The sequence below is a fragment of the Kogia breviceps genome, chromosome 18 (genome assembly GCF_026419965.1).
Source record: "Kogia breviceps isolate mKogBre1 chromosome 18, mKogBre1 haplotype 1, whole genome shotgun sequence".
In the NCBI taxonomy this organism is placed as follows: Eukaryota; Metazoa; Chordata; class Mammalia; order Artiodactyla; family Physeteridae; genus Kogia; species Kogia breviceps.
The window spans coordinates 55,927,171-55,949,864 of NC_081327.1; the positions used below are offsets into that span (position 1 = coordinate 55,927,171).

At 54.0% G+C, this 22,694-nt stretch overlaps 3 protein-coding genes across 6 annotated transcripts in view; 2 read left to right on the plus strand and 1 right to left on the minus strand.

Annotated features, from left to right (window-relative positions):
• MTHFSD (methenyltetrahydrofolate synthetase domain containing) overlaps positions 1 to 9,699 on the minus strand; it is a 32,961-nt gene extending 23,262 nt beyond the window's left edge. Inside the window, exon 1 of one of the 2 annotated variants that reach the window (XM_067020309.1) lies at positions 9,679 to 9,699. In XM_067020309.1, the coding sequence (XP_066876410.1) occupies positions 9,679 to 9,697 (19 nt within the window). In that variant the 5' untranslated portion in view covers positions 9,698 to 9,699. The remainder of the gene's footprint in view (positions 1 to 9,678) is intronic. The other variant, XM_067020305.1, reaches the window with a different exon arrangement.
• Positions 5,244 to 22,363, plus strand: FOXC2 (forkhead box C2). 3 transcript variants are annotated; one of them, XM_067020296.1, is made up of 2 exons: positions 5,244 to 7,399; positions 22,346 to 22,363. In XM_067020296.1, exon 1 carries the CDS (start codon positions 5,717 to 5,719, stop codon positions 7,220 to 7,222), a length of 1,506 nt encoding a protein of 501 aa, XP_066876397.1. In that variant the 5' UTR covers positions 5,244 to 5,716; the 3' UTR covers positions 7,223 to 7,399; positions 22,346 to 22,363. The 3 variants fall into 3 exon arrangements, with proteins under 3 accessions (XP_066876397.1, XP_066876396.1, XP_058901357.1); XM_067020295.1 differs by lacking the exon at positions 22,346 to 22,363 and adding an exon at positions 13,644 to 13,661; XM_059045374.2 differs by lacking the exon at positions 22,346 to 22,363 and adding an exon at positions 7,724 to 8,097.
• Positions 16,493 to 18,376, plus strand: FOXL1 (forkhead box L1). Its single transcript, XM_059045375.2, has one exon. The coding sequence runs from the start codon at positions 16,637 to 16,639 to the stop codon at positions 17,672 to 17,674; it is 1,038 nt and encodes a 345-aa protein (XP_058901358.1). The 5' UTR covers positions 16,493 to 16,636; the 3' UTR covers positions 17,675 to 18,376.
• Positions 22,364 to 22,694: the final 331 nt, after the last annotated feature.

A 22,694-nucleotide genomic window follows, 5' to 3' on the forward strand; every position in this document is an offset into this window, starting at 1 on the left:
AAATTTGTGGTTACTTAAGATCTCTAAACCTAAGTTTCCTCACCTGTAAAATGGTGACATTAACAGTACCTACCCCAAAAGAGGATTAAATGAGATGTCACAGGCAGAACATCTTGGCACACAGTATGCATGCGTTATATTTTCCCTTATTTATTAGGGAGAAAAGTCTTGGAAAAGTCATACATTCGTTCAATAAACACTTCTTGTGCACTGTTATGCCCCAAGGTACCCTGCAAGGCGCTGGGGCTGCAGAGAGAAACAAGACAGAGTCACCAGCTGCCTGGAGAGGTAGGACGTGTGTGGCAGACATGAGACTGCTAAACAAAAGTCAGCTCACCCATCTGCCTGGGCACAGGGAAGACTGAACTTCCTGTCCCTGGGGTGTGTTGGGGCTACACGATCTGTTCAGGCCAATGAGTTGTGAATGGAAGTGACATGTGTCACTTGGACACTTAATTCCCAGGGCAGAATCTGCCTCTCCTGCCCCTGCCAAGGTGACAGGAGAGGCAGCCTTTGAAAACCCAGGCTCCTGAGTGACACCCAGCTGGGGTTGGCTCAAGATGAAGTCAATGAGACTTGGGTTGTTTGTAACTGCAGCATACACCAGCCTCAACTGACCGATACACTGTGTAAGCCAACCAATTGCATAGCAACATGCATAAGGGCAACTGTATAGAACTGGCATGAAACGGGCAGCAGAAAGAGGTATGCAATTGACTCTCTTTAAGAAGAAACATATGTGTATCTTTAATATCCTGTTTCGGAAACATCTACAGTACTCTGTTGGATTTCTTGCAATTTTGATGGTATTAATTGTGGTGATGCTTGAAGTATAAAGATAGATAAGCTCCTTAGACAATCAGCTTTTGGTGGTTGTTTTTTTAAAACAACCACAAGTTAATGTGATAAACTCCATGGTTGTTCAAGATTGTTTTCCAGAAACTTCCAGAACACAAGGAGAGGGGACATTGGGGGCCAAATTAGGCTCCCCACATTAGTGTTTGCAATACAGAAACCCTAATTTCCTTCCATGGAAAGATGTTTGCTCTGTGTCATATCCCTTTTAAAATTTCCAGAGTAACAAAGGTGGTTTTCTCCCAATAATTTTTTAATTTTGAAAAAATTTCAAACTTAGAGAGAAATTGCAAGACCAATAAACAATGAGTGCCCACATACCATAGGTTCAGCAATTGTCCTCATTTTAGTACATTTCAGATAACTTTCTCTTTCCTTCTCCTCTCTGTCCACACCCTCCCCCTTGGTTGAATCTTTTAAAAGTTGCAGAGATGATGAATATCAGCGCTAAATATTTTGACACGCATCTTTTAAAAACAAGACATGTTCTTACTTGACCACATATAATTATCACACTCAAAAATTTTAACCTTGATAAAAGATTATTACCTAAGACACACGTGAGATTCAAACTTCCCCAGGTAATCTCCTCTATTAGTGTTTTAAAAAAAATTTCCTCCATCTAGGATTAAGTATTGCATTTAGTTGTTCAGTTTCTTTAATCTTTTAACCAAGATTAGTCCTTACCCCTGTTATTTTGTTGTTTATGGTGCTACCATTTGTGAACGGTGGTTTGGACAGTTTTCGTCAGGGACACACTTTTTGTCCTGGAAATAATTTCTAGGAGCTGGATTGCAAATGGATTTCTAAGAAGCAGCATTGGCTCTGATGAACTCAAGGGTTCATCAGATCCCAAGTAGCTTTTGGAAGCCTGAGACTGCTCTCATTCCTGGTCCCTTTCCCTAAAACCTCATGAGCCCAGGAGACAAATGTATTGAAAATAGTGAGGAGAGACACAAAAATCCTTTCATTTGTCTAATCTGTTGTTCCTCAAAAGCAGAAGCGGCTGCAGAGGTGTTTAAAGTCTCCCTTAACTTTGGTTAAAGTTAAGGGTTGTTAAAGCCAATGTCAGGCACACACATGCAGCCCAGACATTTTTGATGAGTTCCCTGAAACTCACGCCACACATCGGGCAGAGAGACAGCTGTCCTGGAAAGACACGGAGGAGAGCAATTTGTTAACAACTCTGGCAAAAATAGAGCCAGACTTGTAGACACCTAAGGGGCGCAGGTTTTATTTGCTTAAAACCTCAGCGAGTCTCCCTACAGGGGATTTCTTGCTCCCCAAGCAGTTTCAAAGACATTTCTGTTTTCCAACACATCATGTTCTTGACACATCGCAAAGCTATGGAAAATGTTTTGTTTTTTCTTGATCGACGCGCCGCGCACAGTTTATTTACCTTCTCTCAGGGATTTTGAACTTTATTCCTGCCATGCAATGCTAAGGTGCATCCATAAGGTGTCAGCACCTCCATTGTAACCAGAATGCTTGAGTTTCCCCCCACCCCGCCCCACTATTTCAGAGTAGTTCCCTGACGGGTCTCAAGGTGGCGCCAACACCACAGGTCCGCCCGAGCCGCCTCCAGGTGCAGGAGCCCGCGGCGCCCAGGAAAGGACTCGGTGCGGTGGGGCGCGAGGCCGGGGGTGGAGGAGTGACTTGAATATCTTCTGCCTTTGTCGTAGCTTATTATTCTACTAATGCACACGGCTCTCTGGGGCCCGATTTGGCTTTCGGCTCACTGACAGCAAGGTCAAGAAAGGAAGAAATCAGCAACCCCCAATACAAAATACCTTGGCAGGAAAAAGAAAAGATCGGAAACATGGTTTTTGCAAAGTCCAGGTGTGTGGAAGGTGTTGTTTTAATAACCTGAACAAACATCTCTCCCGGAGTCCTACCGAGCGGAGAAGAAACCTAATTCCAGGGGCAAAGGAAAATGTCTCTCTCACCTTTTCTGTCTTGATTATAAGGATTTTTTTCCCTTCCATCCCACTTTTGTGTGTGTGTGGTGGGGAGGGGGGAAATAATTTAGGCCATTCAGTCTAGTTCTTTTCAGATGTCATTGGTTTAAACCTGGATACCCTTGTAAATATAAACTCAGGCAGAAACTGCCATTTTGGGATTTATTTTCCGTGGTCCTTAGCTATTTTGGTTTTTGCCCTGTGCTGTGATAAGGCTTTTTTTCCTTAAAGCACCTCGTAAAAGCAGAATAAATAATATTCCTCGAGGAAGTCTACAGACTGAGGAATGTTTCTTGATCAATAGTTTGCATTTCCAGTAAAATTGTTAGAACTCGCGCTGCCTGTCACGTACTCCAGGAAAAAGACACTTTTTGCTAGAGGTTTTTCTTCTTCTTCTTCTTCTTTTTTAATGGATGTGAAAATACTAGAGGTATGAAAAAATAATAAAGTTGTAGTGGGAGTTGGAGGGTTGCGGAGAACGCTCAAACCATTCACCTGTGAGCTGAGGACTGGACAGTTTATTTTACTTCGTTGCCCCCCAAAAAATCAAGTTAGAGAAAGAACCCAGAGCACCCACAACAAATATATAGCGAATGTTTCAGAAGCAGAATATTCGAGGTAGTAGGAAACTATTTTGTACTTTCCCTTTGATTTTGAATTTATCAGGAGATAATTCCATTCAGAGATAATGCATATGAATGTTTTTCTTTTGTTCTGTTAGCGAAAATGAATGAAGTATCCCCAATGCGTTCTACTCACCTCCCCCAAAGCTAAGACTGACCGTAGATTCTCTCAAACCCTTTTCCTGGGAATCTAATAAACAACTGATGGGAGAGTGAGGAGGGGAAAAGGAATCCTGAAATACAAAAGTTTTATCCGAAGTCTTCTTCCCTACCCAACCGGACCGACAACTTCCAGAAGAATTCTGACCAGCATTTAGCCCGTCTTATAGATGTCCTGCCCCTTCAGGGAAGCGAGCGGAGGGGGACCTGATTATTCGAGGTGTTGAAGAAATAAATACTCAGTCCACAAATAAACAAACTTTCTGGGACTCCTAGAGAGAAGGAGAAAGCTTTGAAGGGCGAGGATCTCCGAGTCGCTCCAGGTCGATATCCCAAATAATACCATCTCCGGAGGTGTCTTTAACCATTTGCAATCGCTGACCCCATCCTCTCGCGGAGCCCCAGCGCCCAAATCACCTTATCAAACAGCAACCAAACAGAAAAGACTGAAATACAGAAGGTTACCTTGGAGAATCCCAAGGGGCTTCTCCAGGACCTGGAGGCGAGGGCTGCGCCCAGGGTTGTGGGTTCCAGCCGGCGGGGCGGCTGTCGGAGCCCGCTCTGCGGACGCGCGTCCAGCGCGAAGCCCCAGCGGAGCGCAGAGCGCGGAGTGCAGGGCTCAGAGCGCAGGGCGCGGGGCGCGGCTCGGGTTTCTCCTCGCGCGCGGAGGAACCCGGCTTTCCCGGGGCCGGGTGGCTGGTGCATTGTTCCCACCTTCGGGGAGCGCGGGAGCCAGCCTGTCAAAGGGAATTTATCTCTGGAAAAAGGGACACACGCTGCGAAGCTGGAGTTGGTGGGCTGCAAGCGTCTACACGGGAGGGGAAAGGGGGAAATGAACAGAATTATTTCACTCTCTTCCCCAAACCCCACAAAACGGCTCCCGATGTCGTGGATGATTTACTGAATCCACGGCGAATTTAGAGGATTTATATTGTCAAGCCGTCGCTACTTTCCCCACTTCGCCTTTCCCCTATAGACGCCTCGGCCTGCCTCCTCAGGTTGGGGTGAGGGGAACTCGGTTTCTATAATTTGCCTCTAAAACCTCTATAGGTTATTCTTGACTGCGCTGAACCTGGAAACTTCCCGTTGATTATTAATTATTTGCTTAAATAATGACAACATACAGTGCAGGCTCCTCCATTCCAGTCCAGCACGTTTACTTGGAAGCCATTACACCTGGACCCCGATAATTAGGAAATCTAATTATTCGCCTCATCACTCATTAATAAGAAAAATAGTCCCAGGTTCTTTGCTACTTACAAGGTCTTTGGGGAGATACTGGACTACATTAATCAATTCGATTTTCTATCTCAAACTGACTTTTATCTCCGAAGGAGCGTCGGGGTTATTTTTTGTTTTTTTCTTTTGCTCTGGGCACGTGAGCCCATTAACCAAAATGTGATAATAAAATAAATTTTAATAAGATATAACTTTTAAAAACATCTTTTCAAGTTAAGACTGAGCTGCAGAAGTCTGGTTTTGCGCGGCTGGGTCTTAGAGCCGACGGATTCCGGCGCTCCTCGTCCTGATTGGTGCCAAGTCCCCACAGCGGCCGGGTTATTGGTCCAAAGTTCCCGGAGGGGGCGTGGTCGGAGGAAAGTAAAAACTCGCTTTCAGCAAGAAGACTTTTGAAACTTTTCCCATTCCCTAAAAGGGACTTCGCCTCTTTTTCCGGGCTCGGCAGGGTAGCACTCTGGACCCCGGCTCTCCGACCCTCAGGGCTGCCGATTTGCTGGGGGGGCTTGGAGAGCCGCCTTCCCCTTCCTGACGCGGACCGAGGGGCCAGCCTTGGTCCACCGCGCGCGCGGCGTCTCCGCTCCGTCCCCGGCCGCCCGCCCGGGCTGCCACCCGCCGAGTCCCGAGAGCGAGCGAGCGAGCGAGCGGGGGCCGGCGCTGCGTTCGCCCGGGCGCGCCCTCCAGGATGCTGCTCCGCCCGGTCCGCTGAAAACGAGCGCCCCTTCCCGGCGCCTCCTCCAGCTCACCCCTGAGGCTTCTAGGCGCCCGGGGCTCCCCCCGCCGGCTCCCTTACTCCCTCTCTCGCTCTCTCGCTCGCGCTCGCTCTCGTAGGGCCTTCCTCGCGGTCCGTGCGCGCAGGCGGTGGCTAGCCGTCTCGGACGCAGCATGCAGGCGCGCTACTCTGTGTCCGACCCCAACGCCCTGGGAGTGGTGCCCTACTTGAGCGAGCAGAATTACTACCGGGCGGCGGGCAGCTACGGAGGCATGGCCAGCCCCATGGGTGTCTACTCGGGGCACCCGGAGCAGTACGGCGCGGGCATGGGCCGCTCCTACGCGCCCTACCACCACCACCAGCCCGCGGCGCCCAAGGACCTCGTGAAGCCGCCCTACAGCTACATCGCGCTCATCACCATGGCCATCCAGAACGCGCCCGAGAAGAAGATCACCCTGAACGGCATCTACCAGTTCATCATGGACCGCTTCCCCTTCTACCGGGAGAACAAGCAGGGCTGGCAGAACAGCATCCGCCACAACCTCTCGCTCAACGAGTGCTTCGTCAAGGTGCCGCGCGACGACAAGAAGCCTGGCAAGGGCAGCTACTGGACCCTGGACCCGGACTCCTACAACATGTTCGAGAACGGCAGCTTCCTGCGGCGCCGGCGGCGCTTCAAGAAGAAGGACGTGCCCAAGGAGAAGGAGGAGCGGGCCCACCTCAAGGAGCCGCCCCCGGCGGCGTCCAAGGGCGCCGCGGCCGCCCCCCCGCTGGCGGACGCCCCCACGGAGGCCGAGAAGAAGGTGGTGATCAAGAGCGAGGCGGCGTCGCCGGCGCTGCCGGTCATCACCAAGGTGGAGACGCTGAGCCCCGAGAGCGCGCTGCAGGGCAGCCCGCGCAGCGCGGCCTCTACGCCCGCCGGCTCCCCCGACGGCTCGCTGCCGGAGCCCCACGCAGGCGCGCCCAACGGGCTGCCCGGCTTCAGCGTGGAGAACATCATGACGCTGCGAACGCCGCCGCCGGGCGGCGAGCTGAGCCCCGCGGCCGGGCGCGCGGGCCTGGTGGTGCCGCCGCTAGCTCTGCCCTACGCCGCCGCGCCGCCCGCCGCCTACGGCCAGCCGTGCGCGCAGGGCCTGGAGGCTGCGGGCGCCGGGGGCTACCAGTGCAGCATGCGCGCCATGAGCCTGTACACCGGGGCCGAGCGGCCGGCGCACATGTGCGTGCCCCCCGCGCTGGACGAGGCCCTCTCGGACCACCCGAGCGGCCCCACCTCGCCCCTGAGCGCCCTCAACCTCGCCGCCGGCCAGGAGGGCGCGCTCGCCGCCGCCGGCCACCACCACCAGCACCACGGCCACCACCACCCGCAGGCGCCGCCGCCCCCGCCGGCTCCCCAGCCCCAGCCGGCGCCGCAGCCCGCGGCCGCCGCGGCCCAGGCGGCGTCCTGGTATCTGAACCACAGCGGGGACCTGAACCACCTCTCCGGCCACACGTTTGCAGCGCAGCAGCAGACTTTCCCTAACGTCAGGGAGATGTTCAACTCGCACCGGCTGGGGATTGAGAACTCGACCCTCGGGGAACCCCAGGTGAGCAGCAACGCGAGCTGTCAGCTGCCCTACAGATCGACGCCTTCTCTCTACCGCCACGCAGCTCCATATTCCTACGACTGCACGAAATACTGACCTGCCCCAGCCCGCCTCTGCCCTGGCCCGCTCCGGCTTCGCCTCCCACACGCGACCCTCTCAAACAGTTCGGGCTGCAGAGACGCAGAAAGAACCCAAACTTGCCCACCACTTTTTCCGCAGACCCGGGAACAGAGAGCGCGCGCGCGCCAGCCTCGGCCCTCTGCGAAGCTGCAGGTAACTTTAATTCGCCGCCCCGTTTCTGAGATCCCAAGAGGCCCCAGTACAGGGACGCGGCCCAACGACATGAATAATGATTTTAAAATCCACCCCCCACCCCTTCCAGGATGGCTGTGCTCACTGCTCCACTCGGGGTTTCAAAAATTATAACTTATGGACCAAATCCCACAGCGACCCAGTAATGACTCTCTGTGGAGACCCCCATAGGTCTATGGGGGTCTCTATAGATTATGTGCGTGCTGTGTGTAATTTTAAATTTCTCTAACCGTGCTGTACAAATGTGTGGATTTGTAATCAGGCTATTTTTTTGTTGTTTTTCAGAGCCATTAATATAATATTTAAAGTTGAGTTCACTGGATAATTTCTCATCTTGCCCGACCATTTCTAACTGCCAAAGTGAAAATTCAAGAAACCGATGCGGGGTTTCCCCCCTGTACAATTATGAGATGTAATTCTTTCCCCAGTTGTAGGTCTTTCACAAAACAAGAAAATAATTTATTTTTTGTTGCTGTTGGCGGATAAAGAAGTCAAGTATCTGATACTTTTTATTTACAAAGTGTGATGGTGTTGTATAGTAGATTCCTCACCCAGCATTCCTAAAAGAAAGAAAAAAACACTACGACTTTAACCTGACCTGTGTCTGTCTTATGTGGTCTTAATTGTTGTACTTGCCTTAAAATAAACCCATGTTGTTTTCCTGCCCAAGGTCCGGACAGTGTGCTTGTATCCTCGAATTTTAAAAAACCAGGTGTGTCCACAAGTCCACCTGTTTTGATTATCTTTGTTACACAGGTGGGTAAATGTGTAGACATCTACAGATGATCACAGAAGACTGGGGGGAACTCCCCTGTTGTCCTGCTAGTGTCACAAAAGGCTTTCGATTGATTCAGAATCCCGCCCTGACTGAGGCCGTCAAGAAACAGTCCTGCTTGGACGTGGCTGCCTGAAGGGCTGTGAGCCGTAATGACATCTGCTGTAATGCGTTTTGTTAAACGCAGAAAAACATGCCGATAGTCAAAACAAACAATGCCATTCCATCCCCATGTCCAGCCATCTCCAATTTAGGAGGTGAGGGAGAGGAGAGTAAGCATTTTCCATTAGCTAACAACAAACCAGGGGCAGTCCTGCTTTTCCTCAGTTGCCTAAAATACGGACTTCCTTCCCCACTTTAATAGTTCTCCAGAAAAGAATTTGAACCCGGATGGCGAAAATCCAAAGGGGATTGATTCTGTACCGTTTAATGACCATCCCTGGCGGTGACCAGATCAGAGGTGGATCTTTGACCTCTTTACTTCTGGATTTGATTTCTAAATCTTTACCCCACTGCAGTGAAAAATTTTAAAGCCTCGTCGCACTTCAAAAATAATTTACAATGCTTTTAGAGTTTTGAATTTGTCAGCTTTTCCAGGACTTTAAATAAGAGATTATTTTCCTTTTCAATTTTGATACCTCGTCCTTAAAATGTTAAATAGCAATGCAGCCTTTGTGAGGTGTGGCTGCGCGGGGGAGGGGGGGGGAAATGGCTTTACTATCTGTTTCACTGGCCAAAACACACAACTCCCCTCTCGGTCTCTGTGTGTGACTTTGGGGTCCAGAGCTCCAAACTGGGAATTAGTTTCCCGGCCCAGCAGGTGAGAAGGCACTCTGTACCTTGCCTAGAGTACGGCTGGCTCCTGTGAACTTTACACTTCAGGAGATGATGTTTTTCCAGAAGGTGATCTTGCTGCATGCAGTAGCCTTGAATGTAACCTGGGCGTTATGTTGTTTTTAACATGGCATTTTGTCTCTCTGTTATGCTGAAATCGAATTGGGGGAGGTTTGAGCATAATAATCTCCCCCATTATGTGCAACACAGATTCTTTCCATCTGTGGCCCCAGAGGTGGCACCTGGCTAAGGCTTAAAGATTGCATTTTATGCCTTTTCCTGACCACAGGAGTGGTGAGCCCCCGGGGCCCTGGTGCCCAGATGAGTGGGATGGACCGGAGAGAGGGCGGGAGAGACCCCTGAGACCGTGCTCCGAGCTGCAGGACGAGGCTGCAGATCGCTCAGTGCCGACTCGGGCACTGGGGTTTCACTTTGCTGCCCTCGAGGAGCGGGTTCTAGCTGGCCTTCTGCTTCCCCAGATAGTTCAGAGTCCCCCCTGAAAGCCTGCCCTCAGCTCAAGATTTAGAACTCAGAGGAGGTCTCAGAGACACATGGAAAACAGTGGAGAGAGAAATGGAACCACGGGGTCAGAGATCTGATCTGCCCTTGACACCGCGCTGGGGTCTCCTACCTTTGGGAAAGCCTCTCATAGGAGTCCCCGCTGTGCGTGGGCCGCCCACCTGAGCGGGTAGCTCAAGAAGGCCACGGCGGCCACGGCGAGGGGCCCTTCCATTCCCCTGGGAACGGGGCCACCTGGGGACAGTTGGAGGAGTTATCCAGGCCTCGGGAAGCGGCAGAATGGAGGCGAGTCAGGCCCTGGGCCGCGGAGGCCGCGAGTGCGGGAAGCGCCTGGAGGCCGGCCGCGTGCGGGGGGGGTGGGGGGCCTGCGCTCGGAGCCAGGCTCAGCCCCGGCCTGCAGCAGCCCGGGCGGCTTCGGGGCTCAGCGGCCCGGGGCGTCGGTTGCTCCGCGGAGTGGGAAAGACCGGACGCCGGGACTGAGCGCGGAGCCCAGGCGCCGCCGGCTGCCTTGCTGGTCTCCGCGCCACCCTACGCGCAGGCCCCCGTCGCGCAGACACTGCGCGGGCCGTCCTGGCCCCACGTCTCCATCCGCTCGCCGCCCCTTCCTCCGCCGCTCTCCTCTCCTCGGGAGGCCCAGGGCCTTTCAGGAAAAGGGGAAAGGAGCTCGGGGCTGGAAGGGCCGGACTGCCCGTCTGCCGGGACTCCTTGCTAAGGGCGGCCCTGTGGTCCACCGAACGCGGTTTGCGTGAGGCTGCGTCCGATAACCACGTTTCTTCCCGACCCAGTAAGATACAGCCGGGCAGGTCTCAAAGATACAGCAGATAAAGTGGAAGTGACCCGAACACCACAACAGAGACCGTTGCCCACAGAGATCTAGCCCTGCGTCCCCGACTGGCCCTGGCTGGGTGGACTGTGTCTCTAACCAGGGTCCGGTTTTGACAGGTAAAGGCCGCCAGAGAGACCCGGTGGCCCCCGAGCATCCTGCGCGTTGTCCGCAGGCCTGGAGAGGCCGCAACTGGAGTAGCCTTGCTTCTTGTAAGACTCGGAGAGACACCCAGGCTCCCTGCTGTCAGGGAGAGAGGCTGAAAGTTGGGCTTCTCCCACGGCCATCTTGGGTCTGGCGGCCCTCACTGCTCTGGTGCAAGTGGCTTGTCCCCGAGGACGCCAAAATCGGTAGCGACACGCATCCTCCAGTTGCTGGGGCAGTGGGCTAGGGGTTAGAGGACCACATCTCGCGGTGTGGACAGACTCCTTCCCTCCGTGGCCTTGGTCTCCTCATCTAAAATGAGCAGGTGAGTGCAAGGGCGTTTCAGGGCAGCGGGCGTATTTTTTTCCTGCACCCCCGGCTCCTGCGATGGGCCCGCGCTTATCCCCACTCCGCTTCTCTGCTCCGCAAGAAGTGAATATCAGAAGTTAGTGGGAGAAGAAAACGCAGGGTCCTGGGAACTTCAGCACTGGGCTCATAAATCTTCCCAGGTCCGTCTCCTGCCCTTTACCCAAGACTGCCGGGGTGGGGGGATCACCTCTGGGCCTGGGCGAGGCTTGTGAGCTTCCCTCAAAGCGCAGAGCAGAGCTCACCTCGTCCATCCTCAGCCCCAGCCCGAGTCCAGAAATCCGGACGGGGGTGTTGGGCCAGGTTGGCCAGTGGACATTTATTGCTAACCATAAACCTGAGGTGAGAGGAGAGAGTGACACGGAGAAGAGAGTCCCGTGGCGAATAAGCAGAATGCACTGGGGTCTGGGAGCCCGGACCGGGCGTCTCGGGGGACGCGTGCCTGCGTCCCCAGGACCACGTGCTCCTGCCGTTCGGGGCGTGGTGGGAGTGGGTAAGTAGAGAGTAGAGGCGCCTTTGGGTGCAGCCAGGCCAGGGGTGGCTGGGGAGCGGGGGGCAGACTCCAGGTCGGCGGGACCCCCTGGTCAGAGCCACCCCCGAGTGCCTGCTGGCACCACATACTTGAAATGCTTTCCCAGACTTTGAGAAGCATTGCCTGCCCGCCTCTTTCTGGCCTGGCCTCAGCTCACCAAGGCATTTGAAATGTTTGCTTTTTGACATAGGCATGTGAGGAAGGGGGTGGAAAGTTTCAGGGAGTCGGGAAGGCTGGGCAGCCGCTGCTGCACCTGGGAGGACGCCACCGCCTCCGCTTATGCAAGCCTTTCCCTCTCTGGCTTTTGCAACATTTCTGTTCTGCAGCAGAAGCAGACGGACATAGCTTGGGTAGAGTTTGATTCTTGAAGGTGCCTCTCTGGCGCTGCGTTTTTTTCCCGGGTCGGGTCCGTGGGGACTTCATGCTGGGGCTGTGAGTGTGTGAAGGCTGGAACGGAGGCAGCGGGTGGGTTGACAGCTTGATGGACTCGCTGGCACTGATGGTCCCTTGAAGGGAATGGAGTTGGGGAGCACTGGGGGTGCTCTGTGCTCTGCGCTCACTCCAAACGCCCACCCAGGCTGGGAGGTCGTGGAGGCCAGAGAGGCCACTCACACCTCACGGACGCTCAGTGGCCCTTGATCCTGGACCTCACCTTTCCAGCAGCCCCTCTGGGCGCTCTCTCTGCCCTCATGTTATTTTTCCAGATGGGTTCCCCAGTGGAGATGGTCTCTCTAGGCCACATCCACATGCACCAACTCAGGCCCTACGCACACAGGCCACCTGAGGGTTCCTGTGACCTGGGGCACAGCTTGACCTACATCAAGCTCTCCGAGCCCATGTCTCAACTGAAAAAATAATAGGGTCCTCAGTCAGGGTTATCGTGAGGATTAATGAACCCAACACCCGTGGGGAAAGTGCTTCCATAACATCCAGTCCATAGTAAGGGCTGTTAGCTATTAGGATTTACCTGGATAACAGAAGAGAAAGGATTCTTCGGTCTCAATTAACTGCATATGTCAGGCGCAATGCCGATATGCTTGGGCAGGGTGGTGCCCGGGCCCTAACTGCCCCTTTTCTCTGGGCTTCAATCAGCATCAGCTGACTGGCCAACCATTACCTTTATGGTTCACGTCCCCTGAGAGAAGCAGAGACACGGCCTGACGATGGATCCTTTCAAAGTGCAAGAAGAGGGGAGGGGAGGAGAGGGTGTCCTGGGTTCTGGCAGGATGTGAGGACTGTGGATCTCCTACTTACAATGCCCCAGATCTCCCAGCTCTGGGTGTGGGGCACTCATCTCTCCTCTCCAGAAGGCCCCCTTCCCCTTTGCTTACTCCAGACACACATTACTCAGCTTCCGTGCTCACCTGAGGGTGTCAGGCCTCAGAGACTCCCCCTTTGGAGGAAACCGTGTAGGTTCCAATCCCTGTTCTGTTTACTACCTCCGTTGTCTTCCGGTGTTCTGCGTCCGGCCTCAGTTTCACCATCTGTGAAATGGGTGAATCCATCCTCCCAGCTTCCGTAGATGCTGCCAGGGTTCTCAGGAACCACACACGGTAGCTATTATAATGTGATTGTTTTCCTGCGTTTGGAACACTTCCTCCTGCGGTGGGTTAACTTCCTGGCCTCAGTTGCCTGGTCTGCAGAGTGGGAATGATAAACATTTCTGTTTCTTAGGGTTACCGTGAGGATGGAGTGACTTAGTACAAGGGAAGCATTTAGAGCAGTGACAGCACATACTAGTGTTCAAGACATAATTACTTACTCGTATTGCCCTTCTTATCATCATCCTCGCCAACATTTTTAGGTTGTCATTAAGGTGACCTTGCATCTTTCCACCCTCACTCTTCTCAAACATATGGTAGAATCATTCATTCATTCAACGGAATGAATGAATCATTCATTCGTTCAAATGTATATACAATTTGTTAACTATCTTCACACTTAGAAAAGTGAGGCAGGTATTTGGGAATGTGGTGCAGATCATCGTTAACTTGAACGTCTGCTCTTTACCTACCCGTGAAGCAGAAGAAGGGTAGATGGGGGCGGGGCGTGGGAGGAACTCCTGTCTCTCCTCGGAAGCCTTTTATTGCGAGGCCTCTCTGGTCCAGGCTAGTGCCTGGCCTGCCCAAGGAGCAGGCTTTCTGCCAGGGAGCTGGGAATGGTACTTTCTGCCCTCACCCCACACTGAACCCAATTTGTGCTTGGGCCCCAGAGTTGGAACCGCCACGGTCCTTCCGGAAGCGTGATTTCAGGGCTTTCCTGCAAAATCCGGAAGACGCGCTCCCACTGACTTCAGAGATGAACGTGCTTTTCTGGGATGTGAAGACCTATGAAGCTGCAGGGAACCTTCTCGGCGTCTCCATCTGGCTCTCTGAGGCACCCAGTCTGCCCGGCTGTCTCCTAGGCTCCGCCGGTCCCCCACCGAGCCTCCGATAGGTCCTCACCCGACAGAGCTTCCGCACGAGGGCGCATCCACACTCGGTGCTCGTTCCCTGCGCTCCCCGGAAATAAGCCCCAGCGCGGGGTTCCTTCCTGCAGCGTCCCCTCCTACGCTCAAGTTACACACTTCACCTGGGAGCCCAAGATTCTTCCCGCCCCCCCCCCCCGGAGCCGGGTTGGGGCGCCCTGCCGGAGTTCTGCGGCCGAAACCTCCCGGAGGCGTTGCTCACTTCTGCAAGCACGTGGGGCTCGCCTCTCCAGACCGCGACTAGACCTGGGGCTGTTTTTTCTTTACTATCAGTGCCCTGCCCACCAGCTGCGCGTGTCTCCGCCTGCGTCCCGCCCATATGCCCAAACTGGGCGGTGTTTATTATTGTACGAATTCAAGCTCCGATCTGCCTTAGAGTTTAGAAGGAGCGCCGCGGCGGCGCGCCTTTCCGGAAAGGCAAGGATGTACGTGCTGGACTTTGGGTGCCTGGGAAACTCCAGGAAGGGCTCCTGGAGCGGAGGTGGGGGCTCCGCGCAGTGACACCGGTTTGTCTCTTGCTCTGGGTCCGTTAGAGCCGGCACCGAGGCTGGATCCAAACTTGAGCTTGCAGGGGGCGCTCCGGTCTGGAGGGGTTGGGTGACTCCGGCGACTGTGGTACCCGTGCGTTGCAAAAGCGCCGACACTGAGGTTGTTTTTCCATCCCAGGGTTGAAAGGGGGGCTCCGAGGAAAGCCAGGGATCCAGAGAGAAGGCAGCGCCCCGCCCTCTCTTGGCTAGAGGGCCATCCTCAAGACCCAAGCCGGGACCAGGCCAGGCGGGACACTGGGCATAAGTTAGAATTGCACCGCTGGGGACAGAGGCCTGGATGTGTCCCAGGGCCTGACCTGGGTCTCCCTCAAGCCACGCCTGCCCCCAAACCGGTTCTTGGACCCTGATCGTGACTTCCTTTTTGGTATTTCAAACGTACCGGGTCCCCTGTGGTCTATTCGGAACCCCCAAACACATGAGTTGCTTTCTGGATTCCGCATTTTAGAGTGGGATTCTCCCTGCTTCTCCGCGTTCAGGGGTGACGTGAGCACCGGCAGCCGGTCCCCGGCACAGGGTCGCCTCTCTGTGACAGCAGCAGCAGACAGGCCCCTCCCTCACTAACGCGGGTTCAGTGCCTCTCTTCCCAGTTGCCGGGGAGCCTCGAGGGCCATTGCAACCCTCACCTGCCGACCTCACTCCTCTGCCTTCTCTCTGGCATCCACACGATTGACTCAATGACACGTTAATTCAGGCATCCCAAGCTTTTTCTTTCTTTCTTTTCAAATGTATTCAGCAGAGATCATAAAACAGGAACTAGCCACGTTATTAAGTGCCACCCCTCCAAGGCGGTGGAGTAGGGGGAGACACCTCCTTCTAAGTCAGCATCATCCAGGGTTTCTGATTCAAACCGGGACGTGGCTAAATGTAAAATGAGACCGGGTGGGGAGTGCTTACACCCCAGGCCGAGGGGGGGGGGCCGCAGGAGAGCGAGCAGGCTTCCCAAGCGCTTAATGTAATCAGGGGCCAGCTGCGCGCACTTGTAAAGTTGTTATAACCCCCTCCTTGCTATAAACAGGAAAGCACAGAATATAAAGCAAGAGACCCGCATTCACAAATACCAGCTCTCCTGCGCCAGCTGCCAAATTCCCCTTTTATGGTGTTCCTCCTAGCAATCTCAGACCCATCAGAAAGACCTTGGTCTCTCCCCCTCAACTCTCCAAAAGGGTTTATTTTGAAACCTCCCCAACCAAGCTACGGACCCGGTACTGCACGCCCTCTCCAATTCTCAGTGCCCTGTGCCACTGGCTTCCGGAGAAACCGGGCTCCTGGAGTCCTCTTCCCCAGGTCCCCAGGGAGCCCCGAGGTTTGCCCCTTTCGGGGTACTAGGCCCCCAGGGAGTACGCCTCCACCCCCAGCTCCTCTGGGGGCCTCCCAAGGATCTCTCCAAGGAGGGCTGCATCCTCTTCTAATCAGACTCCCATCTATATCTCCTCTCCCCCGCCAAAATATCTAAGAGCTCTTAACGACCTCAGAAGGCATTTTATGAGACTGTGTCATCTCTACATTTCCTACTAAGCCCGGGAGAAGAAAAGATCTTTTGTGGGAGGCCATGGGATTTCGGGGCTCCCCCAGGCCAGAGGTAGAACTCAGCCCCGCGCCCCTCCCACCCCCACCTCTCCTTCCTGGCCTGGCAGACCCCGCTCTGAGCCACCGCGATGCACATCCTGCCTCACTGACTGTGTGTGCTTACAGCGTCAAGGGGTGGACGTGATATTTCAAACATCAGATCAGTGCGTTTATATATTGGGTGCCCGGAAATTTTTCCAAATAAACACAGCTTGATTCAACTTGGGTGGGCGGACTTATCAACAGACTAATTCTATAAACAAATGAAGGAATAACCCCGAAACCGATTGGCTGGTATCAAAAAGACACGTGGAGGGAAAAGCTTGGAGTTTTTCAGCAATGAAATTTTAATTAATGTGGGTGGGCTGAGAACACAGCGACTGTTTATCATAGACAATTTATTTTCCAGCGCTAAGTCAACATATAATAGCAAACTTACAACAATTATTTAACATTTTTAAAGCCATGAAGAAGGGACAGAGCCCGGAGCCGCCGGGGAGAGCGGTTGAGCGGGAGGCAGGCGCAGGGCAGGCTCCCCTGGAGGGCCCTCGCGGCGCGGGGCACCGTCCCTAAGCCGCCCGGGTCGCCCGCGACGCCGGAGCGCAGCGCGGGCTCCCGCTCGCCATGAGCCACCTCTTCGGCCCCCGGCTGCCTGCTCTGGCCGCCTCTCCCATGCTCTATCTGTACGGCCCCGAGAGACCCGGGCTGCCCCTGGCCTTCGCCCCCGCGGCCGCTCTGGCGGCCTCGGGCCGGGTGGAGCCCCCCCAGAAGCCGCCCTACAGCTACATCGCGCTAATCGCCATGGCGATCCAGGACGCGCCCGAGCAGAGGGTCACCCTGAACGGCATCTACCAGTTCATCATGGACCGCTTCCCCTTCTACCAGGATAACCGACAGGGCTGGCAGAACAGCATCCGCCACAACCTCTCGCTCAACGACTGCTTCGTCAAGGTGCCCCGCGAGAAAGGACGGCCCGGCAAGGGCAGCTACTGGACGCTGGACCCTCGCTGCCTGGATATGTTCGAGAATGGCAACTACCGGCGCCGGAAGAGGAAGCCCAAGCCGGGCCCCGGAGCCCCGGAGGCCAAGCGGGCCCGCGCCGAGCTGCAGGAGCGCGGCGCAGAAGCGCAGCCGGAGGTGGGGAGCGGGGGAGCGCGCCCCCGCCCCGCGACCCCCATCCACGAGGGAGCGCCTGCGCGCCCCTCGCCCCTCCGGGAAGCCTCCTCTCCTCCGGCGTCCCTCCACCGGCCCAGGCCCGCGTCGCCCTCTGGGGACGCAGGCGACGCGCTCCAGGGCGCAGCGGCCGTGGCCGCCAGCCAGCCCGCGCGCACGGTGGATGGCTCGCGGTCCCCTCCGCGCCCCGCCTCCCGCAGTTCTCCGAAGAGCTCGGACAAGTCCAAGAGCTTCAGCATAGACAGCATCCTGGCGGGGCGGCAGGGGCCAAAGCCGGCTGGAGGGGGCGAGCTCCTGGGGGGCGCCAAGCAGGGGCCCGGCGGCTGTCTGGGTGCCTCGCTGCTGGCCACCTCCTCCGGCCTCCGGCCACCTTTCAACGCCTCCCTGATGCTCGACCCGCACGTCCAGGGCGGCTTTTACCAGCTCGGGATCCCTTTCCTCTCCTATTTCCCCCTGCAGCTCCCCGACACGGTGCTTCATTTCCAGTAAAGCAAACAGTGCCTGCTCTTTCCCCTGCCCTGGTCTGAGCGTCCTGTGAGCGACCCAGGACTCCCACCGCTGGAGAAAGAAGTCGCGTGTTTTTTAAAAAAATGATTTCCTCCGCCGACTCCGGGGAAGTATTAGCGACCTCTGCGCAGGGAAGAGCACACTCCCCTGCCTCCTGCGAGGCGAGGCGGGCCTGCCCAGAGCCCGGAGCAGCTTCGGAGATTTTAACGACGCTGCCCACGCTGGCGCTTGGGCATCCCAGACCTCCTACTGCGGGAGCGGGAAAATTCCTTGACCTTAGGTCAGTCCCACTGGCTCCCCAGACAGGCCCGGCGTGTCTGGGGAACGGGAGGGCCCAGACAACCCGAGGGCAGATCCACGGCAGCAGCGCGCTCCGGCCCTTTCTCTCTGAGAGCCACGGTCTGACCATCACCAGCTCGGCTGTCACTGCGGCCCGCGCGGGCCTTGGCTTTGAGCTCCTCGGAGGGATGGGTGTCCCCGAGGTCCAGGGAGAATTTTTCTCTTTTCCTTTCTAGATAGTAAAAGGAACATGCTATATTCTTTGCCTAAAACGCTCGATTCTTTTTACCGTAAGGACTGCCCTCTGAAAACATCTGCATTAACAACTTCTATTAAGAAAGTGCACTCTATATAATTTAGCATTTTGTCGCATTATGATAGCTTGTTAATCAATACACATGTTCTCCAACGCATGTCACCAGCAATAGCCATCATCCTATGTCTTTGCTTTTTTGTTTCGGGGTCGAGAGATTTCTGGAGACACCGGAAGTGTGTGAGGGGGAGGGAAGAGGTCTAAGACAGTGGAAGATTTTCCATTTCCATGTTTTTTTTCAAGATCTAGGCTTGACTGTTGCTACATTTCCCAGAATTGTGTAGTGAAGGACTACTTTTAATCGAAAGAGTTGGGTGAAACAAACACATGGAAAGCAAGTAGAGGGAGAGCTGGGTTAGTGCCAGGAAGAGTAAGGGAGCCCACTGGTGTCTGTGGAGGCGGCTCTCGGACCCCAAGGAACAGGAGGCTTGGAGGGAGGCTTCCCAGCCGACTGCAACTGGCTCCTCCCTCTGAGCCCCAACCAGGCAGGCCCAGAGCCTGCAGCTAAATAAACACCTATGGAGGTGACTGGAAGGCCGGTGTGAGCGGTGGGAGGGAAGGCAGGGGGCTGAGACAAAGATCTGGTTATGAAAATTGAGATTTTCACAGGCCGGTACAGCTTGGAACTTTTGGGAAATGCATCTAACCTCTTACGGTATCTCTCTTTGGGTTGTTTTGGTGGTTCCGAAACTTGATTTCCTGAACCTCCAAGTTACTTTAATTTTCTCTGATGTGGGAAAAGCACAATAAGCCGTGAGTTCTTGGAGGGAGGGGGAGACAGTCTCTGAATTTTTTAAAGCCATTTCCAGGACATATAAAAATGACCACAAACTTTACGTCAGGAGAACCTGTTGGTCAAGGGCAGAATAATTTAACAACTAGTAGACACAGAGCTGACTTACGGAGAATTCGTCCTGAAGGCCGCGTGCCGTCAACCCACACATGCGGCCGTGACCGCTTTCTGCCCGGGCTGGTGGGAACACTTTGGCGGGCGAGCTTCAGGGTCCTTGATGTTAAGAACTTTGATGAGATCCTACTGTTGAGATCCAGGATCACTGCGATTAACTTAAAATGTGGTGGAAGGGCCGTCATTCGATATTTTGTTATCCCGAAGTCTCAGCCTCTGTGAATAAAGTTGTTTTTTCATTAACCTCTCAGTGACTGGTTCAATGGATTACCGGGGGGGGGGGGGAGGGATAAACAAACAGTGTAATAAGAAAGGGGAGCCTGGGATTATATCTCGGACCCCCAGCAGTGTCTCTGGAGGCTCTGGCTTCCGAGGGAGGGTACACAAACGTGGACTGGAGGGTAGGAGCTGAAAACCCCGGGACTGGTGGATGCTGCCTGAATGTCAGCAATAAGATGAAGATTCTGCTGTGTAGGATAGATTTTTAATGTTTTCTTTTTATGTTTGATTTGAGATCTTGTGTGTTTTGTTAATTTATGATGGCTGTTTTCTGGAGAAGCAAATAATCGAATACTGTCATTTTAAAAGGATGGTATCTTAGAGTTACAGTTCCAAAAAGTATAGTACAAACATTATTTTTATGGCAAAGAAAAAAAAGGCAGGAGTAAGTATCACTTTGTAAGGGTGTTTGCGTACAGACAGAAAGAGGAATTCTGTTAGCTAATCCTCACATTCATCTGGTTTAGGAAAGCAACGAGAAACAGACAGTGGGCTCATTTCTATGGATTCTAGACAACTGCAGGTGTATTCCTTCCTACTGAAGAGAGAGAGGGGCTTTGGGGCTTAGCAATCCAAATAGCTGTTCTAATGTTCCAGTTTTAGTCATGTGCTCCAAATTATGGATCAATGAGAGCAAGGAAAGGTTTCTACTCTCAATAAAAACAAAATCACCTAGATTTCAAGTAAACTAGGAGCAACCGAATCGTTCTGTTCTTTGGCAATCTGAAGTATACCTCAGTGTTCTCATCTAAACAAAGGGAACAGATTCCGCTTCCTGTAGATGATCTTTGGTTTAAGCCTGATTACACAGACACAGACACACACACACACACACACACTTATGAGTACACTAATCACAATAGGGGATATGGCAGGTGTATGTACAGTGATAAATGTGTATGTGAACATATATGTATACATGTATGTATATACATACATGCATGCGTGTGTATATGCTCCACGCAGACAAATGGCCAGAAATTCACCTTCATTGCATAGCTGGGACAGGTAAACTCAGATCAAGCGCTGAATTCCTTTAGATTTACACAAGTATTGGTACTTTGGGAAAGATTTTGTTTTTCTATATACTTTGAACAAGGAATAATTTAGTTTTTTGCACTATTCTAGTGAAACTAACAAGGACTTTACAAAAGAATCTTGGAAGACATACCCACCTGAGACCTTTACCTTCCCAGCTTTTGCACGGGGCTTCACAAAGGCCTTTTGCTTTGTCTGCTCGTGGATATTACCTGGCTCTTGTGGAAGCTGATGGCCTCCCGGGTCTTACATGCCCCATAAGGTTTTCCAGAATTGGAACAGGATGTGTTTTGCCATTTTCCAATACAGCCGCATCTCTCTGGAAAGAAGCCCACCCCGTGGTCTCTACCATTTCATGAAGAGCGGTCAGTGTCTATGCATGCGTGGGTTAGTGAATTAGCCACACGTGATGCTGTTGTCACAGCTGAAGGCCAGAGCCCAGCCGCCCAGGCCGCACCCATGCGAGAGCCACGACGCGGTGTACTTCCCATCTTCATGGCGGCTGGGGTCTTGCTTCCATGAAGCAGGGGTTGTTTCATAGAGTCAAAAATACACGATAATGAACCAAGTTTATTATTAAAATTGAAGAACATGAGTTTGTTGGAAAAGTAAAATTCTTTCTATCCACATTTCAAGCAGTTTTTATGCCCGAATAGCCAAGTGTCAAGTTCTCATCTACACTTGTCTTTATCCAGAGGCCCCAGACTCGGGGTTCTGCAGGGTCAGACAGATCCCATAGATTGTACAGTGACCTAGAGGGGTCCATAGGGAGTGGTGGGGCCTGGGCCCAACTGGGAGGGTCTGTCTCTTCCAGGGGCGTCCAGTTGCCAACTGCCCTGGGAAAACCACACAAGTGGTTCATAGGCCAGAGGTGGATTCAAACCCAGGGTGTACGCTGTGGTGGGCAGATGAGACCAAGTGGAAAATTCACTTCTTCCCCTGGAAGGTGGCTGGAGAGAGGGAGGTGGGAGGGCCTATCCTAAGTACTGGGGATGGGGGGGGGGGACATTATCAACTCAGGTGTCTTTATTTACCCTGGCGGTGATAGGGGAGGGCAGAGGGCAGGCACTGGGGCAAAGATGCAGTCCCAACCTCCTCTTCCCATTAGCATGAATCAGGGTTCCAGCAGGAAACAGAAACCTACTTAGGTGAAGCACTGGAAAAGAGCCGGTGGGAGGACGGCTTACAGGACAGTACAGGGGAGTAGGTGGAGGGAGTGTAGCTGCGGCCACGGTGCTGGCGCAGGCAGGAGCCCAGGAGAACGACCCGGCTTCTCTCCTCCTCTGCCTTCCAGCCTCATGACCGGCTAAACCCCACCAGGAGTCCAGCCTACAGGGAGCCCGGGCGATACAGTCCACAGGGCTCAGCCTGCTGGGGCAGAGAGGGGTAGAGGATGCACCAGGGTGGGACCGAGGCAAACAGAGCATGGCCAGCACAGTGGAGGGTCCTGCCTCTGAGGCCAGGTGGTGGCAGCTGCCCGGACCGCACTGTTGATGTCCAGCGGCCAAGACCAGGGTGTCTGGGACAACACTGGCAGCTGCGTCTGGCATTCTCAGAGATTGGATTGCCCCGTCTGGCAAGCTTCCGGGAGAAGGTGGTTCTAGACCCTAACCTGGGGGCCTCTTGCGTGGGCAGAGTCTGGACTTAGCTCCTGAGGGCCCTGGCCCTGGCCATACAGTCTCCGCCTTCTCACCTCCGAGCCTGGAAAGGACTTGCTGAGTTGCTGGGGGCTGCGATGACTGTACCTCGTTTGTATCCGTTTGCTGAGCGTTTAAAACAAAGTTACTCCTTCCCGGCTAGTGCGAGGAGTGTGACTGATGCCCCGTTACTCTTCCAGAACGTGTGGCCCACACGATGGCGAGGGCGTCCTCCAGCCGGAGTCCGGGGGAGGGACACGAAGGAAGTGTCTCGGCCGGAGGTCAGGCCCTCTGGGCAGACGCCCTGCTGTCCGCAAGACCATGTCACCCTGGACAACACCAAGTTTAAAGCCTGACTTAGGCCCTCATACTGTGCAAAGTGAATGCGACACATGTCCTGTCTCCCCAGCATCCGGGGATCACGGTTCTGTCCCAGGTAGTGGTCACCTTCTACTGTTCCACAGGTCTCTCTAGATACACCTACTAGTGAGGAAAACCCCTCTCATGAATCTCTTATTGACTCATTACCATTCAGTAACCTGACGTTCA